General features: G+C 37.1%; 1 protein-coding gene across 3 annotated transcripts in view; it reads right to left on the bottom strand.

The window, feature by feature from the left end:
- Positions 1-25,009, bottom strand: part of AKAP9 (A-kinase anchoring protein 9) — a 204,250-nt gene that overhangs the window by 98,824 nt on the left and 80,417 nt on the right. For 2 of the 3 annotated variants that reach the window (XM_030550534.1, XM_030550535.1), the window contains exons 6-14: positions 21,536-21,691; positions 19,167-19,364; positions 16,167-18,617; positions 14,043-14,256; positions 9,425-9,504; positions 6,460-6,598; positions 5,483-5,580; positions 2,580-2,718; positions 1,920-2,133 (exon numbers count right to left, since the gene is read on the bottom strand). In XM_030550534.1, coding sequence (XP_030406394.1) covers positions 1,920-2,133; positions 2,580-2,718; positions 5,483-5,580; positions 6,460-6,598; positions 9,425-9,504; positions 14,043-14,256; positions 16,167-18,617; positions 19,167-19,364; positions 21,536-21,691 — 3,689 coding nt within the window. The remainder of the gene's footprint in view (positions 1-1,919; positions 2,134-2,579; positions 2,719-5,482; positions 5,581-6,459; positions 6,599-9,424; positions 9,505-14,042; positions 14,257-16,166; positions 18,618-19,166; positions 19,365-21,535; positions 21,692-25,009) is intronic. The other variant, XM_030550536.1, reaches the window with a different exon arrangement.

The raw sequence follows: 25,009 nt of genomic DNA, 5'->3' as shown, positions 1-25,009 counted from the left end.
TGAAAAAGTCCTATATTAGAATGCATGGTGCTCTTCAATCTTAGGATTCACTGAGTTCATCAATAAATAACTATTAAAGAAATTACTCTAATTTTTAAATAGCATTGCACAGCTTTTCCATTAATTATTTACCAAGATGTGACCTATGACCTGGATATGCAACCTGGTGAAAAGATCCTACCTGACTCCCAGCAAGGAAATAATTAATTTTCTGCTTATCTCTTACACAGATTACAAGTGGAGTAACAAAGTAAGGATGCAACAGAGAGTCCTGTGGCACCTTTAAGACTAACAGACGTATTGGGGGGATGGGACCTTTAAGACTAACAGATGTAAGGATGGGGACTGAAGATCCCGCAGAAAACTCTATAAAGCAGCTACCTGGTAATCATAAGTGAGACCTATAAGGAGGTGGAACTACATATTTGGTTCCCAGAAGACTAAGTTATACCCAAGTAAGGGTATTTTTCCAATTAAATTCTAGGTTTACGTGAAAACATTTGGTTTCCTTCTAACTTGCATAAGGCTCAAAAATACAGGGGTGAACGAACAGGAGAGTGCATCATCTAAAATGTTTATTCTAAAAAGAATGCATGCTCATGAGTATTTACTTATTGCTAAATAGTTTCACTGCACAAAAAGTTAACTTGAATGAAACCAGCATATCAACACGTATACAAGAAGAAGTCTAAAAAAGGATCAAGTGGTAACAAACTAAAAAGCGTCAGGAAATTAATTATAAAGGCTAATAACTTGTCCAGGCCAGTACAGATATTGCAGTCTATAGATTTTAATAAAATCCACATTGAAAATACTTCAAATGTACCATTTTTATGATGCTGAAAACTGACTAGGCTAGCAGGCCTTAAACAAACCCAAATGCTCACTGGAAGTTTATGCCTAGCTATATGAGTATTCAGAAGGCACTGTGTTTGTTCTACAAAACAGACAGTAGCAGGGAGTTTAAAAACTAAGGTACTGGTCCTGCAAACATTAAGCCTGTGTATAAATCCCTGTATGTTCAGGGCCTAGTGTTTCCAATAAAGTAAGCATATACGACTGAGGACACACAAGGAGCAGATCAACTGGGTACATAGATACCATTTTTACTTGCATCCGATGAAGTGGGTATTCACACACAAAAGCTTATGCTCCAATATGTCTGTTAGTCTATAAGGTGCCACAGGACTCTTTGTCCATTTTTACATAGTCACTTCTCAGGGTAGAAATGTATTTTAAGAAAGGGAAGGAAAGACATATACGATCTAGAAAAGTGTAACAAAAAGAAAAAAAATATGTGCTCTCCACTTTGCCAAAGCAGACATACCTAGCTTGAATGGCCCTCCGACGAAGGTAGGAAGTGCTTTTGTTCAGACTGGCAGGGTTCTGAAGGGCAGTGGGGAAAGGGAGTGGCTGTGCCTTTTCACTTCCTACAGCTACGTGGGAGGTTTTCCCCCACCTTTCCTATGCTACTTGGTAACAAGTACTGTATTAAATGCACCACATATTTAATAATTTATATATTGAGTAACATGAGGTAATGAGTAAAATTTGCAAACGTTCAGGGGTAACTATCAAATCTATTGCAATGGTATAACATACAACAATTTGCAATGATATAATAAAGAAATACTTGTAACGTAGCAAATTCAGTATCCAATAATTTCTGAGTTATCAGATACTGCTCCCTCACATAGTTCATACTGGTTATACTATTTCTTTGTAAAATATTTGATTTTTAAAAAAAAGTGATGAGTAAAAAAATGTTCATATAATTTGATGATTTTTTCATATTCTGATGTTTTAATAAAATATAAAGCTTTGCACCCATTAGCTTTTGAAAACACTAATGTTTACATATGGTGTTCAGTACAAAATGGAAAACACTATAGGAAAGGAGGATAAAGATCATAGGATACCTGAAATCTTTAGGGGATTCACTGACATCCTGAAGTCTATTCTGTAAATGAATGATCTCTGTAGTGTATCTCTCTTCAGTTTCTTTCAACTGCTGCTGGAAATAGGATCGGAGATGCTCAATTTCTTGAGCATGTTTTCCTTCAAGTTGTGTTTTAAGGTTCTCCATCTCCTCCCAACGAGATGCTCTCACCATAAGATCTGTAAATTGGTAATCTGAAGGGAGAAAATCAGTTAACAATTATGTTAATACACACAAAAAGTCTATTTGAAATAGTAAAACAATGACTAGCAATAACATCAAAGATCTCATAAAATGTTAATGAAGGTAATTATTTTTATTGTGATAGCAGAGCAATCCTATTTTCTATAAATAACAACCTTGCAAAAACAACACAAGAACTCTCTCTCTTTTGTTAGAGGTAATATTAACAATCCCTTTAATTGCTGAAAACCAAAAAATAAAACTGAACACAGTTCTAGAGCAGATCTGCTGAACTTCTAAACAAAATTCCAGAGATTTAAAAGAACAAAAAGGACATAAATCAGATGAGCGAATCCTCCGTACTTAAGGTGTTTAACCTTGTCTTATCAACAAATTTAGATTTAAAGCATTTTTATGGCTATAGACATTACAAATAATTGCATATGTATCTCTTTACCAATAAGATCCTGTGAAGGGGTCTGAAGGCCTTCTGTTTTCATTTGCAGACAGCTGCTTTCCTCTTCTTTTCTATGCTCCAGTTCAACATATGATGTCTGTTGCTCCAGTTCAACATATGATGTCTGTTGCTCTTCAGCCTAGGAAAAGTACAGTAAAAACAAATGACAATAATTTAAATAATATTTAAATCAAGAATAGAAACTGTAACTGTCCTGAAAGCATAACACAAGTGCTAATACTTTACTTGCACCCAATCTACCATTTATATAAAATACACACACATACCCACGTTATGCATATTTTGCAACCTTTTTCTAAATGTAACCGCTGAATATATCACATTTAACCTTTTAATATATAGCAATGCAGGATACTGTCTGTACTATTATCAAATTTTCTACTGATGGCACATCACTAAGAAAAATGATCGTTTCATCAAAATCATCTTGCTCACAACAGGTGTGTTGTGAGCAAGACACGAGAAATCATTCTTCCGCTCTACTCTGCGCTGGTTAGGCCTCAACTGGAGTATTGTGTCCAGTTCTGGGCACTGCATTTTAAGAAAGATGTGTAGAAATTGGAGAGGGTCCAGAGAAGAGCAACAAGAATGATTAAAGGTCTTGAGAACATGACCTATGAAGGAAGACTGAAAGAACTGGGTTTGTTTAGTTTGGAAAAGAGAAGACTGAGAGGGGACATGATAGCAGTTTTCAGGTATTTAAAAGGGTGTCATAAGGAGGAGGGAGAAAACTTGTTCACTTTAGCCTCTAAGGAGAGAACAAGAAGCAATGGGCTTAAACTGCAGAAAGGGAGGTTTAGGTTAGACATTAGGAAAAAGTTCCTAACTGTCAGGGTGGTTAAACACTGGAATAAATTGCCTAGGGAAGTTGTGGAATCTCCATCGCTGGAGATATTTAAGGGTAGGTTAGATAAATGTCTATCAGGGATGGTCTAGACAGTATTTGGTCCTGTCATGAGGGCAGGGGACTGGACTCCATGACCTCTCGAGGTCCCTTGCAGTCCTAGAATCTATGAATTTGTATGACAGAATACTGTGCTATTTACCCACAGACAGTCTTAAGTTCTACAGTATCCAGTATATCAAGATATGGAGGGCAGGCACACTGAAAAGATGATTCATTTGATCATATGGTAATAGATGGAGTATTGCTGGTTACACATTCAACCCATTTTGTTAACAGATCCACCAAGTGGAATTCGTAGTGACTTTTATAAATGCTGCATGTCTCTCCCCCTGGCTTTTCAATAAAAGCTAAGTCGTGCATGCGAAAAAAAACTTGAGAATGAGCTCAGAATGAGAATTTTTACTTTATATTGAAAGCTCATGCTCTGTTTACCTATAAAATATTAGCATATATAAGGTGCAGATAACAGGAATTCAAGTTAGCTTAAGGAAGAATACTTTACTACTGGTCAGATTACCCACAGACTATTCTTTTTACACTTATTTTTAAAAATATAGGACATCTCTCTGAGGCTATTTGAAGTTTTTCTTAGAATTTAAAAATCGTTATTTAAGGCTACTGAATTTGTTCATAGGTAACAGTATAGGAAACTTATTTTCAAAACATTTTGATTTTTTTTCATTTCTATTTAGATTTAGCTGGTTAATCTTATTTCATAATACGTTTTGCAACCTATGTCCTAAACAGATCAGGCCAATGCACAGGATATTTGATGGGTTATTCTTTAAATAAGATTATCTATGTAATCTTACATTATGTAATTGCTCGATTTTATACATCTACCTGTGCCTCTGATCAAAACTGGACGTGCTGAGCCTGGTGCCAGGGGAGAATGCAGCTTGGAAAGCGCAAGGAGAGGTACCTCGAGCCTCTGAGCTTCCTTCTCTGGCTGCAGCCTTTCAAAACTGCCTCTCTTTTATTGGCAACTGCAAGTTACTGCCCAGTTTTGGCCATCTGCTGAGGGGTTGTTAGTAAGCAGGATCTACTGTATATACTAAAAATGGCTGAGCTATAAACCATGACTGAACTATATTTATTTTCCGCAAATTTCTCAGGATCAGACTTGGCAAAGTACTTGTTCTAGGAACCGTATGCATGACATTAATTACAAATTAGTTACAAATTTTAACAAAACTACTTTCCTCGGGAAGGACAGTCAGCACATAATTTCCAAGAAAATGTAAAAAATAGCACAAAACCTGACATTTTGTGGCTCCATACTAAGCAGCAGGACAAGATTAAACATGGGGATATTTGAAGCTGAACCATCCACCTCCATCAGTACTACTTTGGTTTTGGTAGCTTTCTTGATTTGGACATATTAGAATGGAAGAACAATGAATTCTGAATGGCTGTACATGGCTTATGATTATGGGGGCAGCAAAAGCTTTCATGGTGAGATTAAAATTGCTAGTGATGGACATAAACTGAACATTCAGCCAGACCACCTTCAGGACCAAGCCAAAGAATAATTCAGGTGGCACTCGATCTGCAAGGAGGCCAGGTCCACTGGGATATGCCAAGATGATGATAAAAATATCTTGTAAAATCATCTTGAAATATTATAAGAATGTTAGCGTAACTTTTTTCACCAAGAATACCACCTGAGTTTTATATAACATAAAACATCACATTTAAGAGGGTTTTCCATTTAATTTTGAAAAGTTAATTTCCCCTTCTTAGACCCAGGTACATTACACAGTCATTAAATGATCTTTATATAATTCTGCAAAAACTTGCACGTGCTTCATTTTATGCTTGAAATAAATGGGCCAAGTGTTATTTACATGCACAAATTTAAATATGGGCATGTTTGCAGGATTGGGACTTAATAAACAAGAAACAGATGGAATCCACAACCAGCATCTGGTTCGCATATCCACTTTATAATCGTATGGAATTGTAAATAGTCTACCTTTTTACAGTCGCTCATAAACTGTGTATGAAGTGCCATCAACCTGTTGTATTCTTCCATTATCTTGCTCAGAAGAATTTGCATACTTTCTTGCAAGGCTAAATTACAAAGAGAGCTGATGACATTTTCACCAGATTCAGTTACTGCATCATTACACATTGTATTTTTAATTAATCAACTTGCTCACAAATTCTTAACTGAAGAGGATTATCATCATTACACTATTCCATTATTGTAAGTGGGAGAGGGGCTGTACAATTTTTTATGCACTTAGTATGCATGTGTTTGTTTATAATTTTGGTAGGACTGCTTAGCTTCTCTTGTTGTATGAGCAGAAAAATCAATCTCCTCACATTATCTATCTGAAAGTTCCACTACAATAAGCACAGGATAGGACAGCACTCACAAAATAAGAGTGATAGAATATTGAGCCTTAGATGGACAGAATATTGAGGCATCTTGAATGCTGATTAACTGGTGATGTAAATAAGCAACTGAATCGTATGCAGAAATAAAAGGGGTGTATAAAAATTGTCGAGCAGACATATTAATATTGATTTCAGATCAGTGATCTCCAAACTGTGGAGCACGCCCCCTAGGGGAGCATGGAGGAATGTCTGTGGCAGTGCAGTGGGTCCTGGGCCAGCCCCCACAGTGGGGCGGGGAGGGAGTGCCACCCTGCCCCTCTCTGCCCTCAGCTCCTGCTCCGGCCCCATCACCAGCCGCAGTTGTGGCCCCGGCTCTGCTTCCAGCTCAGCCACCGGCCCTACCCCCTCTCTCAGCCACAATTTTGTCCCTGGCCACCGGCCCAGCTGCAACTCTACTTCCGGCCCAGAGGGGCATGGACATATTCCATTACTGGTTACAGGGGGTGCGAGAGGAAAAGTTGGACACCACTGCCTTAGATAATTAATTATAAATACCAGTATATTAATATAGTGTTGCCAGCAATATCTAAGAGTTCCTATATGTGTTACCTTGAGCCTGAATTCTGCGCGTTGGTAATTCTATGTCAGGTTCCTTTCTCTCAAAAGTAGGAACATGGAAAATGTCTTGTTCTCCAGGACTAATTATGACAGGACTTGAGTGTTGTTCACTCTGAACACTGTAGAGAAGCTATATGACAAACAAACAAAAATATAAAAAATAAACAAACATAGTTTAGGCTACAGCAGATTATTTATGACTATATTAAAGACAACAGGCAGAGGAAACAAAATAGAAAAATAGCGTCCATAAAGCAGTATCTTTGGGGTAGTAACTTCTGTGGAAATAGTTGTATATGCCTGTTTGCAAAGTTTTTACATGATAAATAACACTAAATATTTTGCATTTAAAAAAAAACAGTGGGAAGTGGGGAGAGGGTGGTTCAGAAAAAAAATACTACTTTAGCATTGAAACTGACACTGTCATGTCTTTTAGGTCTTGTAAAATTAGCCCTACCCTGTTCTGGCTCATAGGTCAATGCATATTGCACCATTCCTTCACTTTGACTTCCTGCTCCTTTGCTGGTGAGAGGTATCCTGTATTGTAGAATACAATCTACGAGAATGCTATAAAAGTGTTTCTAAGATTTTTGAAGAAGTCATTATCCAATCTAGTCTCAAGAATACATCAGACTAGCACAAACAAAGGGGATGGCATGAAATGCATGTAAACACAAAGGAAAAGAACGCCTCAAGTTTATCGGTGCTAGATTGTCCAGGATGAACGGCATTTGAACAATGAGTTGGCTGAAGGAAAAAAAAAGATTTATATGTATAGCATCTGAAAGCATTGCTACCTGAAAAAAATGACTACAGAAACAGCAGTGTAGGGTTCCTTGTTTATTGACTCAATGATTTCTAAAATAAATATGCTTAACTTACAAATAGAAGGATAGCTTCTCTAACTGCCAGCCATACACATTCAACCTGGAAACTTAATGTGAAGCTGTGTTCTTTTTGGCTCTTAACATCACTAATACTAAAGCATCTGCAGCTGGAATTTAGTTAACAGTTCCCTTGATGGTGTGTGTAAGTCATAATGAAATCCACTTCAATCTCTCCCTATATTTGCTCCCTAGTACTAGTATAGCATGAATACAATTCAATAAAAACTTGTTTAGTCAGGGAAGTAACTCTAACTTCACATGGAGAGGAGTTTTTTGTACTAAGAAGTGTCAATATCTCTTGTTTTGACCATAAGTCACTTGAATATCCTGTACATAACTATTTCAAATGTATAGCAGTGCTCACAATTTTATTAAGTACTCCCAAAAGAAAAAGAAGACACAATCTCTGTTCAGAGGAGATTAGACATTATGTAAGGAGGTGGTCACAGGACAGAAGGTAGGAGTAAGGAGAGGGGGAACACAATGGTAATATCTATGCAATTATGTGATTACTCTGCTAGAGCTAGCATATGGACTCAAAAAGTAAAGAAGGCAGGACTCCGGGTTTTTTTCTTATATTCAAAGTAAATATCTAGTTTGGCCAGTTTCATGTAAATTGCCCAGTTTTGGATGGCGGAAGATAATATATGTACATCTTTGAATTTTTTTAATATCATAAGTTTGGTGATAAAGGTAACTGTGTTGACATAATAGACTTCTGAAAGGCATTTGACTCAGTCTGTGTGACATTCTGATAAAAAAAATTAGCACTGACAAAAATCAATGCTGCCTATATTAAATAGATTAAAAACTGCTTAACTGACAAATAACAGAAAAGTAACTGTAAATGGTGAAATCATGATCTTGGGTGTGTCTATAGTGGGGTCTTGCAGAAATCTGTTCTCAGCCCAATGTTAGTCAACATCTTTAGATATGATTTGAAAGAAAATACACATCATTCCTGATAAAATTTGCAGATTACATAAAAATTGGTGAAATGGTAAATAATGCTGGGAATAGGTCAGTCACAGAGGTTGACCGGCATTTCTTGGTCAGGCGAGCTCATCTGAACAACATGTGTTTTAACATAGCCAAATGCAAGGTCATACATTTAGGAACAAAGAATGTGGGTCATATTTCTAAGATGGGGGACTATATCCTGGAAAACAGTAACTCTGTAAAGGAGACAGGAGTCATGGTTGATAATCCTCTGAACAGAGACTCCCAGTGTGATGCTCTACCTACTATGCCTACAGTTTTTGGATGGATAAGCAGTGGACTACCAAGAAAGAGAAGGAAGGTGGTATTACCTAGGGATATAGCATTAGTAAGACCATTACTGGAATACTGTGTCCAGTTCTAGTGTCCACACTTCAAAAAAAATGTTGAAAAATTTGAAAGATTTCAGCAGAGTTACAAGAATTTATGGAAAACATGCCTTATAGTGAAAGACTAAAGAATCTCAATGTATTTAGGTTATGTAAGAGAATGTTAAGAGGTGATTTAGCATCTATTTAGGGAAGAGATTTCTGATAATAGAAGACTCACTAATCTTGCAGAAAAAAAGCAAAACAGTTCACCATTGGAACAATATACCAAGGGACAAGGTGGATGCTCCATCACAAAGTCTTCAAATCAAGACTAAAAGATATGCTATAACTCAAAGAGAAGTTATGGTCTTGATGCAGAAATTACTGGGTAAAGCACTTTGGCCTGTGTTTTGCAAGAAGCCAGACTAGTTAATCATAATGGTCCTTTCTGGAATTAAAATCTATGAATATATGATTTTTGGCCGTTTGCAGAGGTTTACAGAAAGGCGGCAAGATTTCAGAAGCATTATATACAAAACATTGTGGGGAAAAATACAGGAGTTGAGGAAATACATGAAGGAAAGAAAAATGTTCTGGTTTCTCAGTCTCAAACTGAAGGATTACTGGGAGAGGAAAAAGCTCTGATGAAAGTTTGTTGGGATGGTGAGAAGAACTAAGAAGAAATAATTCTATCAATATGTAAACAGTTCTTGATTTTCACAACTCCTATGTAAAATAGTTTCTTTGACAAAGTCTTACCTGTGTGAGCCTAAGGCATTCCTTAGACACTGCCTTGCTTAGCTTTTCTATAAGCATCACTGTAGATTTGCCTTCATCATCTATTAATACAGATTATTAATATTATTAACTTATTTATTGTTGCATGCATTAGATGTCACACACTTTTCAAACAGACAAGAAGGTTCACAATGTGGACAGACAGACAAATAGACAGAAACTGGGGGAATGGGAAAGGAGATGTTTCTTACCTTGTAGAATAACTGCAGTTTTTCTAAATATTTGACCCTAGGTGGTCCACTTTTGGTAGCAGTTCCTGTTTGGTCCACACATGCGCCCTAGCTAACCTTGTGCCCCTCACTAAGGGCAGCGTCAGACGAACTACCCTCAGTTCCTTCTGTATTACAAAGTCTAATGGAAACAAGACTCCAAAAAAGAAGGGAAGGGGGGCAGGTAGCGTAGCACCGACAAGACTAAAATCTCAAAGGACTCTAATTACTGTACAAGTATCCTCTCCTTCTTTGAGTAATTTCCTTATGGGTGTGCCACTTTAAGTGACTCCTGAGCTGCATTCCTTAAAGGAGATGGGTACTGAGGAACCCAGTCTGAGGCTGTTGTAGAACTGCAGTACCAAAGGCAGTGTCTGCCCTAGAGGCATGTATTAGCGCATAGTTTATAGAAAGTGAGCACCAAAGACCATGTGACAGCTTTGCAGATTTCTGCAATGCGTGTTGTTAGGAGTAAGGCAATGGAAGTAGATTGCAATTTGGTGGAATGGGCATAGGAGGGAGCTGAACCTTAGCAGCCTCTTAACAAGCAAGTGTCCAGCTGAAAACCCACTTGAATAGTCTCTGGGTCAAAATGGGAGCCTCTTTAATTCTTTCCACATAAGAGACAAATTGTCTTGGGGAGACTCTAAAGTAGCAGTTTTCAAACTACTGGGCACCTCCCTTCAGTGGGATGCAAGATGTGTACCTTAAAAAAAAAAAAAAGAGTTCTGGCTGTCAGCCCCAGATGGCCAGAGCTTGTGCAGAAGAAAAGACAGGACTTCATGCCCCTGCAGATGTTCATGAGATTTCTCTGAAAAAGGACAGGGAAGGAGGAGATGCATAGACATGAGTCCAATGTTATTACTACCAAAACCATCTGCCGCAAGTAATCTGCTCCCATGAAGTAAAAATAGGAGAGATCATCTCCAAAAGGAGGAGAGTTGGTGGGAGGCAGGCTGATGCAACTATAAATCCAGATAATGGGATTGTTCATGGCCCTCGATGAAGATACAGTATCAGAATGAATCCTTAGTTGAAGAAGATGACTGTACTGCGACAGTCATAATGGCTGATGTTTTTCCCTTCTGGAACCTAAGTTTTTCCTGGAAGGTTCTGAAGATCTACGGTAAGCTGAAAAATGAGATCTTTGATCTGTCTGTGACCTGTTGAATCTCCTTTTATTTGCAAGTGTATAAATCCTTAGTGGTTATAGAGTAGCTCTTAAATTCTTTAGGGAATGCAAGGACTCATCCATTGATTCACTGGATAGCCTAGAGGTTCCTGATGATTATAGCCAGGACGCATGTCACATGATAACTGCTGTAGAGATGGAGCAGGCTGCTGTTAACAGCCGCATCAAGAGAAGCCTGAAAAGAAGTTCTTGCCAGGAGCTGACCTTCGGCACTGGTGGCCTGATTTGCTCTTCGTGTTCCTAAGGCAAATATTCAATAAAATAGTCAAACTTTGAATAATTTACATGGTTGTGTGTTGCAATAAGCAACTGTAGTTAGTAGTCCTGAATTGCTGGGGGTAGATGAATAATACTTACAACTCAAGAGGTCCAACAATTTTTGTTCTTTGTCATGAAGGATGGTTTTGTCTATTATGCTCGTTCACTGTATCCACCACAAAGGAGATGGGTACCACATGTGTGAACAGAAATTCTGAGCCACTAGCAGGGACGCAATTCTTTTTATCTGTCCTCTTACAAGTTGGAGGTATTGTGGCCAGGCTTTGTGAAACCATCTTGGCCAATTGAAGTGAAGTCTTATTTATGGGCACAGCTACCTGGATGGAGGAAGCAGTGTGTAGGATGTCCAAGAGTCTATGTTGGATCTCCTGTAGTCTTTCTGAGGGTATTTGAAGAGTGTCAGCATGAGGTCTTGAAACTGATTAGAGTAATTCACATGTGATCAGAGGCAGTGGGGCATGATTCCCTCATCAGGAGAGGAGAAAGAGATATTTATTTGACCATCAGCAATGTTCTCATGCTCCTCAAAGGATTCCTCCCGCAGCAGAGAATGAGATAAAGGAATGGGAGGAACAGGAAATGGTTACTTTTGATGTTCAGCATGTGGGTAGCTGGATGCTCTGGAAAAGTACTGTTGAAAAGCAGCCCAGGGATTCCAGTATGGTCACTGAGGGGGGCAAGAAGGAAAGGCAAAAGATACCCAAGATAGGTCATACCAAGAAATACGTGAGATACTCGAGGCTGTTTGTGTCTTGGGATCTCCTCCGAACGGACTTCAGGGTCTAGGTTGGTAGTCAAATAAGCCTTGGACAGAGATATGACAGTTAAAGCTGCTTTCGTTCCCATAATGAATGGAAAATGCAGACAGTAGTGCAACTGCAGGTTGTCCATCCATTCCAGTGGGTACCAGGGAAGCAGTCGGTACTGGAGAGGAGTGAAGTACCATGGTAGGTGAGACTGTGGTACCCAGAGTCTTCTTGGGTCTGTAAGCAAGGGGGATTCAGATTCATTGGATAAGAACAGGTCCCTAGAAAAGCTATATTCCTGCAGTACTGGGTGAATTTGTGTGGAAACCTGGCAGGGCTTGCCAGTAGAATACAGTGGTACTGAGGATGATGAAGGGTGCAAGGATAACTGTCAACCAGATTGTACTGTCGATTTGGATATGGTACACAGTGAGGAAGAAGTGGAGGCCATAGACATTACTGTCCTCCTAGCTGTAGAATCTTTAGAGAATCTAGCATCTTGACTGTGCTTGGATGGTACTGAGGCAGGCTTTAGCTGTGATCGATGAGTACTGCAGGGCTTAGAAATACCCAAATCCTTCCACATTGAGGGACCTTTGGTACCAGGAATGCGTGGAGCCTTGGCACTACCCTTGCTTGGGGCACAAGGTCTCCAACAAGGGTCTAAGCACCAACTTATTTCTGAGATTTAGAGCTCCTCTTGCTAGATACCTTGGTGCTTTCTCCCCCTAGTCTCTCCTGTGAAAGTCTTATGGGTCATCAAGCTGCAGAGGTTGCTGGAAGACTGCTGTACCAGGGCAGGTGGTATCCAGCCCTGGGTCTGAGGCAGGTCAGAGGAAATGCTCCATCATGAGGAGCCCCAGCTTTATTTCCCTGTTCTCTCTATATTTACCTTTGAACCCTGAGCAAATCTCATATTCAGAAGAAATGTGAGTGTCTAAAACAAGGGTGACCATCACTAACTGGAAAGGGTCCCAACAAGTGACACAATGTTTAAATCCAAGGGAACCAGGCATAACCTGAGGATTTAAGATTACCTCAAAGAAGGAGAACCTCTGAGGAGAGAAACCCTTGAGGAGGGGTAAGTGAAAGATGCCGAAAATAAAACACTGAACTAAACTAGTAAAACTAAATGCTATGTTAAAACTAAACTAAACTAAACTATTCCAAAGGGTAAGTTAGATAGAAGTAACTTCACTAGACACTTTATCTCAGGCCAATGCGGTTGAGAAGGAACTGAGGACAGTTCATCAACAATGCCCTATATATCCTTGGTATGGGGCATGAGGATAGCAAGTGTGGATGTGTGAACCGAACAGACACTGCTACCACAAGTCTCCAAAGGTGCATGGGGCACATGCTCACCTGAAGAGGATCACCCATAGGGACATTACTCAAAGAAGAGCATATACTTTTTTCTTAATATACATGTCAACTAGATTTAGTCAGCATGACAAAAATGGATCCTTAAGAGGGACTTAAATATGGCGTGATATGTCAATAAGTTCAGGAAGTTGATACTATATAGGTGGAAACATGTCAGAAGGCAGAGAAGTGATTGACAAATGAGCAGTCAATGGAGGAGCCATAGGGGCGATAGCAATGCAGTGAGACACACTCAGATAAGAAGGGAGGGGCAGAGTTATGAAGAGCTTTGAAGGTGGTGATAAACAAGCTTGAACAGTGGATAAGGAGCCAGTGGAGGGATTCAAGGAGGGGAATGACATAATTAAGACAAAGGACAAAGAAGGTATTATGTTACTACATTTAACTAGTATGATATCAATACAGAATACAAACCTAAACATTTTTTAATGTAACCCTCTAAAATGATTGCCCTAAGACAAATAGCAAAAAATAAATTGAATACAATCATCTATTAATAAATATAATCATAATAAAAGTGATAGCTTACATAAGATTTTTCAAAATTATGTTGAATAACACAGTGTGTACTACATAATGGGCTTCTTGTAACTTTACAATAATTTGAGTTAAAACATTTAAATATAAAAAAGGAAATATTGGATAGAAGAAACTATTTTGTTAGACAACTGAAAAAAAAATTTTCTCCAACTTTTCTGGTCACATGCTCTCTTTTAAAGAAATATTTTTCATAGAGAACTTCTCTCCTATCATTTTCAACAAAATACCTGCTTGTTGACCTTTCAAGGTCTGGAGCTCCAGTTGATGCATTTTCTTAAGCTCATTCATCTCTTGTGCATTACTGCAGATGAGCTCCTCTTTAAGGCTGCAGAGTGCATTCTCTTTTTCAGCTTTCAAGTACTCACGGACCTCGTCTAAATGAGCTGAATAAACCAGAGAGAGACAAATGCGCTGGGCCTCCATCTGTAGCCGTAAATCAGCCTTTGAATGGAAATACAGATATCGCAAAGAGTGAAAAATAAGGGAGCAAGAAAGTCCAAATTTTCTGTATTTCATTACAAGCTGTTAATTTTATACAATAATAATTTTAAATATGTCCACCCAACACCTAAACATAATATTAACATTGAAACATTTGTTAACTATTATCTAGTTTTTATTTGCAGTCATAAACCAAATCTGTACAATAATTAAGAGATTTCCTAAATTCAAAATATATCTGCACATTTTTGCTCCAGTAATTCAGTAACGTAAAGCATACTTACAAATCATATTTTCCTTTGAAAAATCACTATTACTTAGTGAACTGATATGAAATTCAATGGGCATGTGCCAGAGACTACAATGGTGGCATGACAGTTTTCAAGAAAATTTTCAGAGGAATGATAAGTCAGTTAGGTAGTCTGGAGAGAAGCTTGACTTGGAATAGAAACACAGTCCCAAATTTATTCAGTGAGTGGATTAAAGGGCTGAGTTCTTAGTTTAAAAGCACAGCTGTCCCCTCACAAATCATGCTGTGTGCTTGACTGGAAAGGCAAGAAATAGCATCAATTCTCAAGCCAGTGAGATAGTCAGAGACCTGTATCATTTATATATTAAATTATATTTTGTAAATTTGGATACTCTAGTAATTTTTCTTGTTATTTCAAACCTCATTTTATTTTTCGTCTCTATTTTTCTACATTAGCACACAGTGCACTGAATTTAGCATTGGACTCTATGGCCCAGATCTTTGGCTAAGGCTAAGAAGCATACATCACAACTGAGGAAGGACAAGTAAAAAGTTAGCCTGATATCCACTTTGGTAATAATAGTCATGTGGACTCTTAACAGTAAACTATTTTAAAATTGTCAAGAAATACATATGATAACCTAAAAAACCTGGTCAAGGACAAAGTCTAAGGTATTAGTGCCTATGAAAAATCTAACTTTTGCTACAATATTTACTGAATCACTATGTGTAGGTTTAAGGCCAGATTTTTGATGCCTGTCTCTGTTTAAATATTAGTAAAATATCTAACTGTCTGTTTGCACCAAGCAAGCAGATATAGTACTATATGTATTTGTACTTGCAATTTAGCATAGATATAAAAATGCAGGCATAACTGGACCTCCAAAAATGGAGGTTAGGTGGAGGCCCAACTGGCTTCTAAGATCTTCTGATATTAAAATATAATATTAAATATAAAAATATATTCACCTTCCATTTCTCCACTTCCCATCCAGAAAAATTAAATTGAGAGAACATTAATGTAGTGGCAGTGGGTTGTTAAAGGTTCTACATTTTGTTTTGCAAGTTTAATCTAACATAATTAGTGAGAAAGTATAGTGAATTGTCTGCATTTCTTCCTAATTTTTGTTTGAGTGTGTGTACTGGAGAGCTGGAAAACTAATCATAAAAAAGGTAGAAGTGTCTTGGAAAAAATAATCAACTCTTTCCTCATCTCTCCAACAAAAATCTAGAAACATTAAAACTTTTACTTTCTTTGAGTAAGATAGGATGTTACAATTGTATTGAAGACAAAATGCAACTATTAGGTTTTGCTTCATAATAATTTAACTGATGACAAAAAATTTACCAAAACTGAAAGCTTAATTTTAGTTTAATATTTTTTGCTACTTTCACTAAATTTAGTATTTTATTTCTTTTGATCTATTCATACATTCATTAAAAAGGAATCCCTTCACACACTCCTTGAGAATTCTTAAACATACAGCTATGAAATAGACCACTCCTATGACCCTCACCCTGTTAACCACTAATCAACATATTCACAACAAACAAAAGCCCAGAAGCAAAAGGCATATTTAAGATAAACATTAACTTGCATTAGTTTGCACAGATGTACTCCCGGTAACTTTCTTTACCACACAGGTTTCTATAAACATACCTGTTCAGATTTTAATATATCGAGTTGCTGCTGAAGCTGATCATTTTCATGCTGTGTAATGGCCAGTAGTGACGTTTCTCCTTCTAGTGTGTCAGTCATCTGGTGCAGATGATCCAACAGTGATTGCTGCTCTGGATTCAAAATTTGCTGAATTTCCTTCTCTGTTACACGATGATCTGAATCTTTACATAAACTCAGATTATCTTCTCTTACTTTTATTTCCTCACTAAATTCATTGCTGGAATCAAATTTTAGATTCCTAGTTTCAGACACAGGTATAGCATCTGCTTGAGCTTCTTCGTTAGAATATTTTGTCTTCTGTTCAAAAATGTTAACATTTTCTGTCTGACTGTGGCTAATCATGACTTCTAGTTTTTTACATATTACTAAAACTTGTTCTTTCTCTTGTTTTAAAGATTTAACTTCTTCGCTTAATTGACAAATTTCACTATGTTTTAACTTTAATTGTTCAGAAAGATCTGAAAGTCTCAAGGACAGTTCCACTTTTTCACGCTGGGCTACCTCAAGCTTTTCCATAAGTTCTGTAGTATCTTTCTCAACAACTTCTCCAACTTCAAAAGTTTCTGCTCTGCATATTTTGTCTTCTTTAGAGCCTTCAAAGATTGAACTTTTAGTTTTCAATACAACCAGTTCATAGCTTTGTAAATGCTGAAGCTCTTCAGTCAGAGCCTTAAGCTTGGTTTTATATTCAGCTTCCTCTTTGTTTTTGCTCTCCTCTAAATCAGCTTTTATCTTTAGAAGACAAGCATATTCTTCCTGCAGCTCTTGATAACTAGCTTCAAAATTTTTCTCAGCAAATGAAAAAGTATTCTTTTGCCTTTCAATTTCTGCTTTGAGTTCAATGTCTTGTTTTACAAGCTGCTCATTTTCAGCCATTAGCTTTTCTATTCTTTTTTGCAGGTCAAGGTTCTCTGACTTAGAATTAACACTGTCTGTGAAAATCAAATTTTCTTCTGAAGTTACCAAAATATGTTTTAATTTCTCCTCTAAAGCTCTATTTTCATCTATAAGAAGGTTATTTTGTGTCTCAAGCTCTGTACATTTTTTTTGAAGGCTAACTTCTTTCTCTTTCATTTGTTTCTCCAACAATTCAGTTTTAAGTTGCAACTCTTGAACTTCTTGTTCAAGTGTACCCTTTTCTTTTTCTTCCTGCCTAAGAACATCAATCTCCTTTTGGAGTTCCTGTATTTGAAGAGTCATTTCTTCCGATTTAGAATTTACAACAGACTGCTGCAAATCTTTTAGCTTTGAAATCTCCAACAACAGCTGACTTTGCTTTGTTATTAAGTTGTCCTTTTCAAATTGCATAGCTTCTATCTTTTGACTCATTTCATTTTGTGTTCCTTCTAATTGCTGTTTATAGTGTGTGGCCAAGTTATTTTTAAGAATTTCAATGTTTATTCTGTGCTCTTGTTGTAAGTCTTCTCTAAGTTTGGACAGTTCTTCTTCATGACTAAACAGAAGCTGTGTCCTCAGTCTCTCTAATTCAGCTTCTTGAGATTCAGCCATTCTGTCCAAAACTTCATCCTTCTCTCTCTCTAGCATTTCAAGTTTTATTTTATAATTTGTGACTTCTGCCTCGTGTTTTAATTCTAACTCTTTCCTGAGCTCAGATGCAGAAGCAAGCTGAGCTTTCAGATCTTCAGTCATAAGCTGGTATTTATCTGCTTCATTTAATCTGCATTCTTTGTCCATTATGGTTTGCTTGGCTCTCTGAATCTGCTCTCTTGCAAAGGTCAGTTCTTGAAAAAGATTTTCAATTTGTGTTTGTTGAAGAGAATTTTCTGCTGAAATTTCTTCCAGTTGTTTTGACAAATCTTGCTTTATTTTTTCCTTTTGATAATTAGCATCTTGCAATTTCATATTCAATTCATTAATCGCAATATTCATTAAATGTACTTGATCTTCATTAATATTATCACTTGAACATGGATTTAAAGTTTTCTCCAGCTCTATTTTTTGTTGGGCAAGAAGTTCTTCAATTTCTAATGCATGTTGCTTAATTAACTCTTGCTTCATTTGTACAATCTGCTGCCCGTACATCTCATCTAATTCTGCCTGAAGTTGTGCCAGTCTCCTTTGTGTTTCTAATTCCATTCTTTGTACAATGTCAGTTTCAAATTGGCTGTCTTTATGGCATCGCTTCTGTAATTCTTCCACAGTACCCATTAACTGTTTTATTTCATCAGAACATTGTCTTTCTTTTTGCTTGCAGTTAGCCAGTTGTAGTCTCACATTATTTGCCTCTTGATTCTTTTGTACAATCTGTTCTTTTAATTCCTCAAGTGATTTATTGGCATCTGATAATTTTTCCTTCACCTGAAATGCATTTTTTTCTTCTTCTATTATTTTTGCTTTCAGCTCTCCAATTAGTGCTTCTTTTTCTTGTAGTTTTTTATTAGAATCTTCTCTTTCATTTTTGTGTTTCTCCTTTAAAAAGCAAAAACATGCTATATTTTAACGTTTGGCATCTCAAATATTTGAATGTTTTTAACCTTTGAATATTATACTTAAAATTTCTTCTTTAAAACATCGTTACTCTGTAACCATTTCTAAAATTAGATCTAAACCATTTGCTACTCAATTTCAATAATTTTCTCTGCATTGGGAATGAATTATGGTTCAAGATCACTTTAATTTTTCCAGTGCTTCATTTGCATTTCAAATATGTTTGGCTTAGTTAGTTGAAAACTATTCTTATAGAATTAGTTTCCCATACAAACTACTTTTCTTCAGAAATTAGAAGTTATAAAGGGAAATATACACAAGAATAACATTTACAATGTGGGGGAAGGTGCAGATGCATCTGATGTAGTACAGTACAGTAACAGTAACAGCAGATGCATCCGATGTAGTGGGTTTTAGTCCACGAAAGCTTATGCTCAAATAAATTTGTTAGTCTCTAAGGTGCCACAAGTATTTCTTGTTCTTTTAACATCAAGTCAATAGTAACAGGTTTCAGTCTAGTAAGAAACCTACCATTTCATAGACACTGATTCGGTCTTGCAGAAGTGTAATTTGTACTTCAAATTCTTTATTCTTTTTTTGGTAATTCTTCAGTAGATATTCTTGTTCTTCTAGCTGTTGCTGATGTGTAAGGATCTGTTGTTTGGCTTGCAATAAATCCGCAGCTGTACTACTATGGCTGGTATTCCTTAAGGCTTCACTTGCCTGTAACTTACTCATAAAAAAAACATACGCAGGTCAGAGTTTTCTAAACCAGCAATCCTCCCATTTGCTCAGTTTATCTATAAGCAGGGAAAGACTGTTTGAAATTTGTTTGTCACACTGTCTTCTCTTTTAGTAGCAATGGAATGGTGTTCATCATGTTGGAATAGCCAGCAAATTATTCTTTCAAGCTCAGTATTACATTGCTGCTGCTTCCCCCCATAGTCCTCAGGGGAGAGATCTTGAACGACTGCTAGGGATGCAACACAAGGCCCAGAAGGGATGGGCGATGCCAATATACTTGTGTGGTAAAAGGGGTGACTGTCCCTCCATCTCAAGTCGACTGCCTTCCCATTGGCTGGGGATGAGTGATCTGGCTAGCTGATTGGCTCTTGTGTGCCCTCTCACCCATATTTATACTCTCCTGGGCTTTTCAACAGCCTTTTGTTCCTGTTAGTTGCCCTGCCCTCCCCCGTCCTCTTAGTTGTATAGGAGTTGTGTTTTTCAGGATGTTGCATGTGTCACTGATCACCCGTTTTGGGTTTGTGAAGGAATTTTTTCCATTGGATCAAATTAGCCTATGTCTACTGGGTTTTTTTCACTTTCTTTGTAGCATCATGGAGGTACAGTTGGGTTGTATGCAATAGATTTTAAGATTTAATATGAAAGGAATGACTGTTTAGCTTGTCACAACATGTGGCCAGTGCAAATAAAGGTTAAAAGGGCCAGCTCCCACAGGTAAATGAAATTCAGGATTTCATTGGTAGACCTTGGGCCTATAGGAGAAGGGGAGACCTGGAAGATTTTCAGATTGAGGTTCCCTCTTGGTAATCTCTGCCCTCTTCACTCAGGGGGATGCAGAGAGGATTTAAAAGCAAACTGAATCCTAAGAACTACTGGTTATATCGGGTCGGCAACCTTTCAGAAGTGGTGTGCCGAGTCTTCATTTATTCACTCTAAGTTAAGGTTTCGCATGCCAGTAACACATTTTAATGTTTTTAGAAGGTCTCTTTCTATAAATCTATAATATATAACTAAACTATTGTTGTATGTAAAGTAAATAACATTTTTAAAATGTTTATGAAGCTTCATTTAAAATTAAATTAAAATGCAGAGCCCCCCCTGCCCCCGACCAGTGGCCAGGACCAGGGCAGTGTGAGTGCCACTAAAAATCAGCTCGCGTGCCGCCTTCGGCACACATGCCATAGGTTGCCTACCCCTGGGATATATGGTGGGAATCCTGTAACCCTGCACTGCAACCAATTAGACACCTGGTATGTGAGAGAGGTGGGTAGGCATAAAGTGCCTCTTCAGTGTGTAAAATCAATACCATTGTGGCCCGCTGCTTAAATCCATCCCATATATCTGTTGTTCATTTGCAGGCATATCTCAAAATATGTTTTATGGCCAACTAGCACAGGGCAGCAGTATATTAGGAAGTCACTTTGAAGCGATAATATGCCTTGCACCTGCAATTGTTAATTCTCAGAAATCAGTATGTGAAATACTGTAGATTCACAACGCCATGCTTGAAGCTTGTGGAAGTTACCTTTGAGTGTTCAACAGCTCAAAATATTAAAACATTCAACTGCAGCACAAATGAATAATGATGAAGCCTCTGTGGCTACCATTATACTCAATCATCAGTTCCTTCTTGAACAAATTAATATAAAAATATGTAATAAAAAGGAACAATGGAATAATCTTCAATTCCAGCAGAGAAAGGGGTGTGACTGAGCCTCTAATAAGACTCTAGGGTGAAATCCTGAATCCAATGAAGTCAATGGGAGTTTTGCCATTGATTTCAAAGATGAAAGGATTTGACTCCTAATCTTTTGAGAACAGTTATTACAGGTAAGTTTTCCTTTCTACAGTGGTTGCCATTAGAAAGCCAGTATTTACCAACAGTTACTATCACGCAATAGAAGTGAAACCACATTATTTCCTATTGTATTATAGGAAATGAGTGCAATATTCCAGATACTACAATGTGGTAACTATTGGCAAATACCAAGTCTTTTAATCACTGTAGATCCCTACTCTTGGGTCCAAATTTTCAAAAGTTTACATGGAAGAACACTGATTTTGTTTCTAAAGGAAGTAATACTTCATGGATTTTGTTATTCAAATTGACCCTCTTTCATCAAACCTGATGAAATCTTGTTAGCAATAAAACTTACATGCTGAAACTGAATTTGCAGTTTCTGGCTTTGCTCAGTAAGCTCTAAAAATTCCCTCAGTGTTTCATCCTTTTCTTTCCGTGCTTGCTGTAGATTAGTAGTAAGCTGTGTGATAATATCATCTCTTTGTTTGATAGCAGTCTCAAATTCTTGAAGCTATGGAAGGTTAAGTTAGTGCAATTAGTGCAAGTCAAAATATCTACAAAAACATACTAAATTATTCTCATAAAATGGGAGTAAAAAAGTAAAATGTACTTAATGCATGACATCTCTACTCAAAAGTGCTTACAAATACCTATGGTAGCATTAATATTTTAGCAATAACTTTTATACCATAAGTATTTAAAACTATTCAGACACAGGATATTGCTTTCTTCCTTAAGCAATTTTAACACAATTTCCCAACACTCCCCCCCACATAAGATACTTTACTGAAGAATGTAATCTGGACTTTATATTGACAAGGTATTGCATCTTGATTAAATTTATCAGAGTTAGAATCTGAAACTAAGTTAAAACAAAAGTTCTCTAAAACATTCTTTGACATCAGTATGGAACACGCAATAAATTGGGACTTCACAAGAAAAGGAAATCAGATTAAACATTCAAGATTGATACACGGTATATAGCAGAGAGAAGCTTAGATGGACACTTGTAATAAAGAAAGGAAAAAAGGACAAAAGTACTGTTAATGGAAATAAATTCCTTCAGAAGTGTTATAAGTACCTTTCAGCAAGACAGAATCATAGAATATCAGAGTTGGAAGGGACCTCAGGAGGTCATCAACTAGCCCAATCCCCTGCTCAAAGAAGGACCAATCCCCAACTAAATCATCCCAGACAGGGCTTTGTCGTATATTTTATTAAATTCTGTTAACCATGAATTGTACATTATTATTAACTGACACTAATTTTCTATAAAAAAATTAAAGTTCTTGTGGTTTACTTGAAAATTACTTAATTTATTTAAACTCTTCTTTCTAGAGCCAGCAGAAGCATTAAAATGTACATAATCTGTCAGTCAATATACATGTTCTTAAATCATTAATCTGCTCCTATATTATACTGTAAATTTAATTTTCTATGCTCTTCTAAAGAATAAAAAGCACCTACAGTTTATACAGGGAGATGTTCACTCCACTGACTTCAATGGCTTTGCAGTGACTTAAGTCAATGGTAAAGTGCGCACAGCACCTACCAGCTGTACGAAAACCAGAGCACTAACAGCAGCCATTTTGTTCCCCAGGTTATCTCAATTTTAAAATTATTTTTACAAAGAAAATCAAAATGAAGTGTTAGTTTCTGGCTTTTCATTAAACTTACAAAATTAACATCAGAAAGTCAATGGAAGTGTCTACATGGAACACTTTTCTTGTAATGCTAGACTTTCACCTGTGTGCACTGAAGGAAAAATTTAGTACTACTACATGATGCTTTTGTATTGTTCTCAAATGTTTTAGCTGAGGTTTAATTCATAGTTAAAAGGCATATTATTCAGTACTGATAAGAAAGCAAGTGGTTTTTTTTTTAAAACACACAGACCTACTCTCTATGAGCCGTTTGAGAGAACTGAATTCTGTTCATATCATCCTTTATTGCTTTGAGAAAAATAATCTGCTGAATCTACTAAGGGCCTGATCTTGCAAAGTGCTAAGTGTTGTCAAATCCCATTTTGATAGATCAAGTCCTAAAAACAGTTGTTTGTTTTTACACCTTCACTTTCCTGGATGATGCAATTGCTGGACAACCATCTTAATACATAAACAGGCATAAATTGGGCAGTTATACATGCCAAGTCCTTGTACATACATAGGATCCTACAAAATACTTGGTCATGAAAAACACGTCATGGACCGTGAAATCTGGTCTCCTCCCATGAAATCTGGTCTTGTGTGTGCTTTTACCCTATACTACACAGATTTCACAGGGGAGACCAGTGTTTTTCAAATTCGGGATCCTGATCCAAAAGGTAGTTGTGGAGGGGTTGCGGTATTGCCACCCTTACTTCTGCATTGTCTTCAGAGCTGGGTGGCCAGACAGTGGCGGCTGTTGGCCACATGCCCAGCTCTGAAGGCAGCTGCCTGCCAGTAATAGCATAGAAGTAAGGATGGCAATACCATACCATGCCACCCTTACTTCTGCAATGTGCCTTCAGAGCTGGATGGCTAGAAAGTGGCAGCTGCTGACTGAGGGCCCAGCTCTGCAGGCGGCAGCACAGAAGTACCATACCATGGCATCCTTACTTCTGTGCTGCTGCTTACAGCAGCTCTTCCTGGGCTCGTGACCAGCAATTGCCACTTTCCAGCTGCCCGGCTCTGAAGGCAGCGCCGCCACCAGAAGCAGTGCAGAAGTAAGGGCTGAGGTACCGCAACCTCACCATAATAACTTTGTGATCCCTCCACAACTCCTTTTTGGGTCGGGATCCTTACAAATACAACACTGTAAAATTTCACATTTAAATAGCTGAAAACACAAAATTTACAATTTTAAAAATCCTGTGACCATGAAATTGACCAAAATGGACTGTGAATTTGGTAGGCCCCTATACATACATATGCCCAGAAAGTATGTTCAGCAAAATTAAATGAACAAAATGTATTCTTAAGGACATTCATTCATACTATTATCCAATCTGTTTTTAAATTAGTTTTTGTTTATTCAATTTGTCTTTTCTCGAATAGTAAAAAAAAAAAACATGACTGGCAGTTGAAATTAAAACAGACACATATATTCAAACTGATTTTTTTAGGAGGTTAGGAAAATGAAAGGCTGTTACGGGAGTTAAGGAAAGTATCTGTTGAAAGATATAACGCATACTACAAAGCTAAGTAAATATAATTGAGTGTGACTGAAAAACTTTCATAAGAATTATTGTGCTACAAACTTAAGGATCTCACATAAAAAGGATATCTTAAAAAAAAAAAACAACAACAAACCAGAGTTACGACTCTTTTATAAACTTTAAATTATATATGTTCGCTATCTTTTCTTTCACTGAAAAGGACATGTTGGCAGCAACTAAACAGAAGAAATTATAACTCTTGTAAAATCCATCAAGCACAAATGGTACAAGATACAGTAAATAGGAACTAAGCATGAATTAAAATGTATCAGTACCATGGAAGATAAGTGGTCTTTCAAATCATTCATATGCACTGAAAGACAAAACAGTGATAACCTATCCCTTTTTTTATTTATAGGGAATGCTACTTAGAAGGATATCCACATTTCACCAGAAAATTACATATCCCTTTTCATAGATTTGCTAAAATAAAAGAAAATCTTTAAAAAAACAAACAAAAAAATCCCACAGGGATGAATACAATTAAGAATACTTAGTTTAAAACACGTTTTGTAAACCATGATCCAAAAACAAAATTCTATCTACAGTAGAAACTTATAAAACAAAGCAAAACATATAAGCACACGTGCAGTATACAAATCAACAAAAGGTCCAAGAAAAAAGAGACAAATG

The sequence above is a fragment of the Gopherus evgoodei genome, chromosome 2 (assembly GCF_007399415.2).
Source record: "Gopherus evgoodei ecotype Sinaloan lineage chromosome 2, rGopEvg1_v1.p, whole genome shotgun sequence".
NCBI lineage: Eukaryota > Metazoa > Chordata > Testudines > Testudinidae > Gopherus > Gopherus evgoodei.
This window is presented reverse-complemented; position numbering and strand designations above follow the sequence as displayed.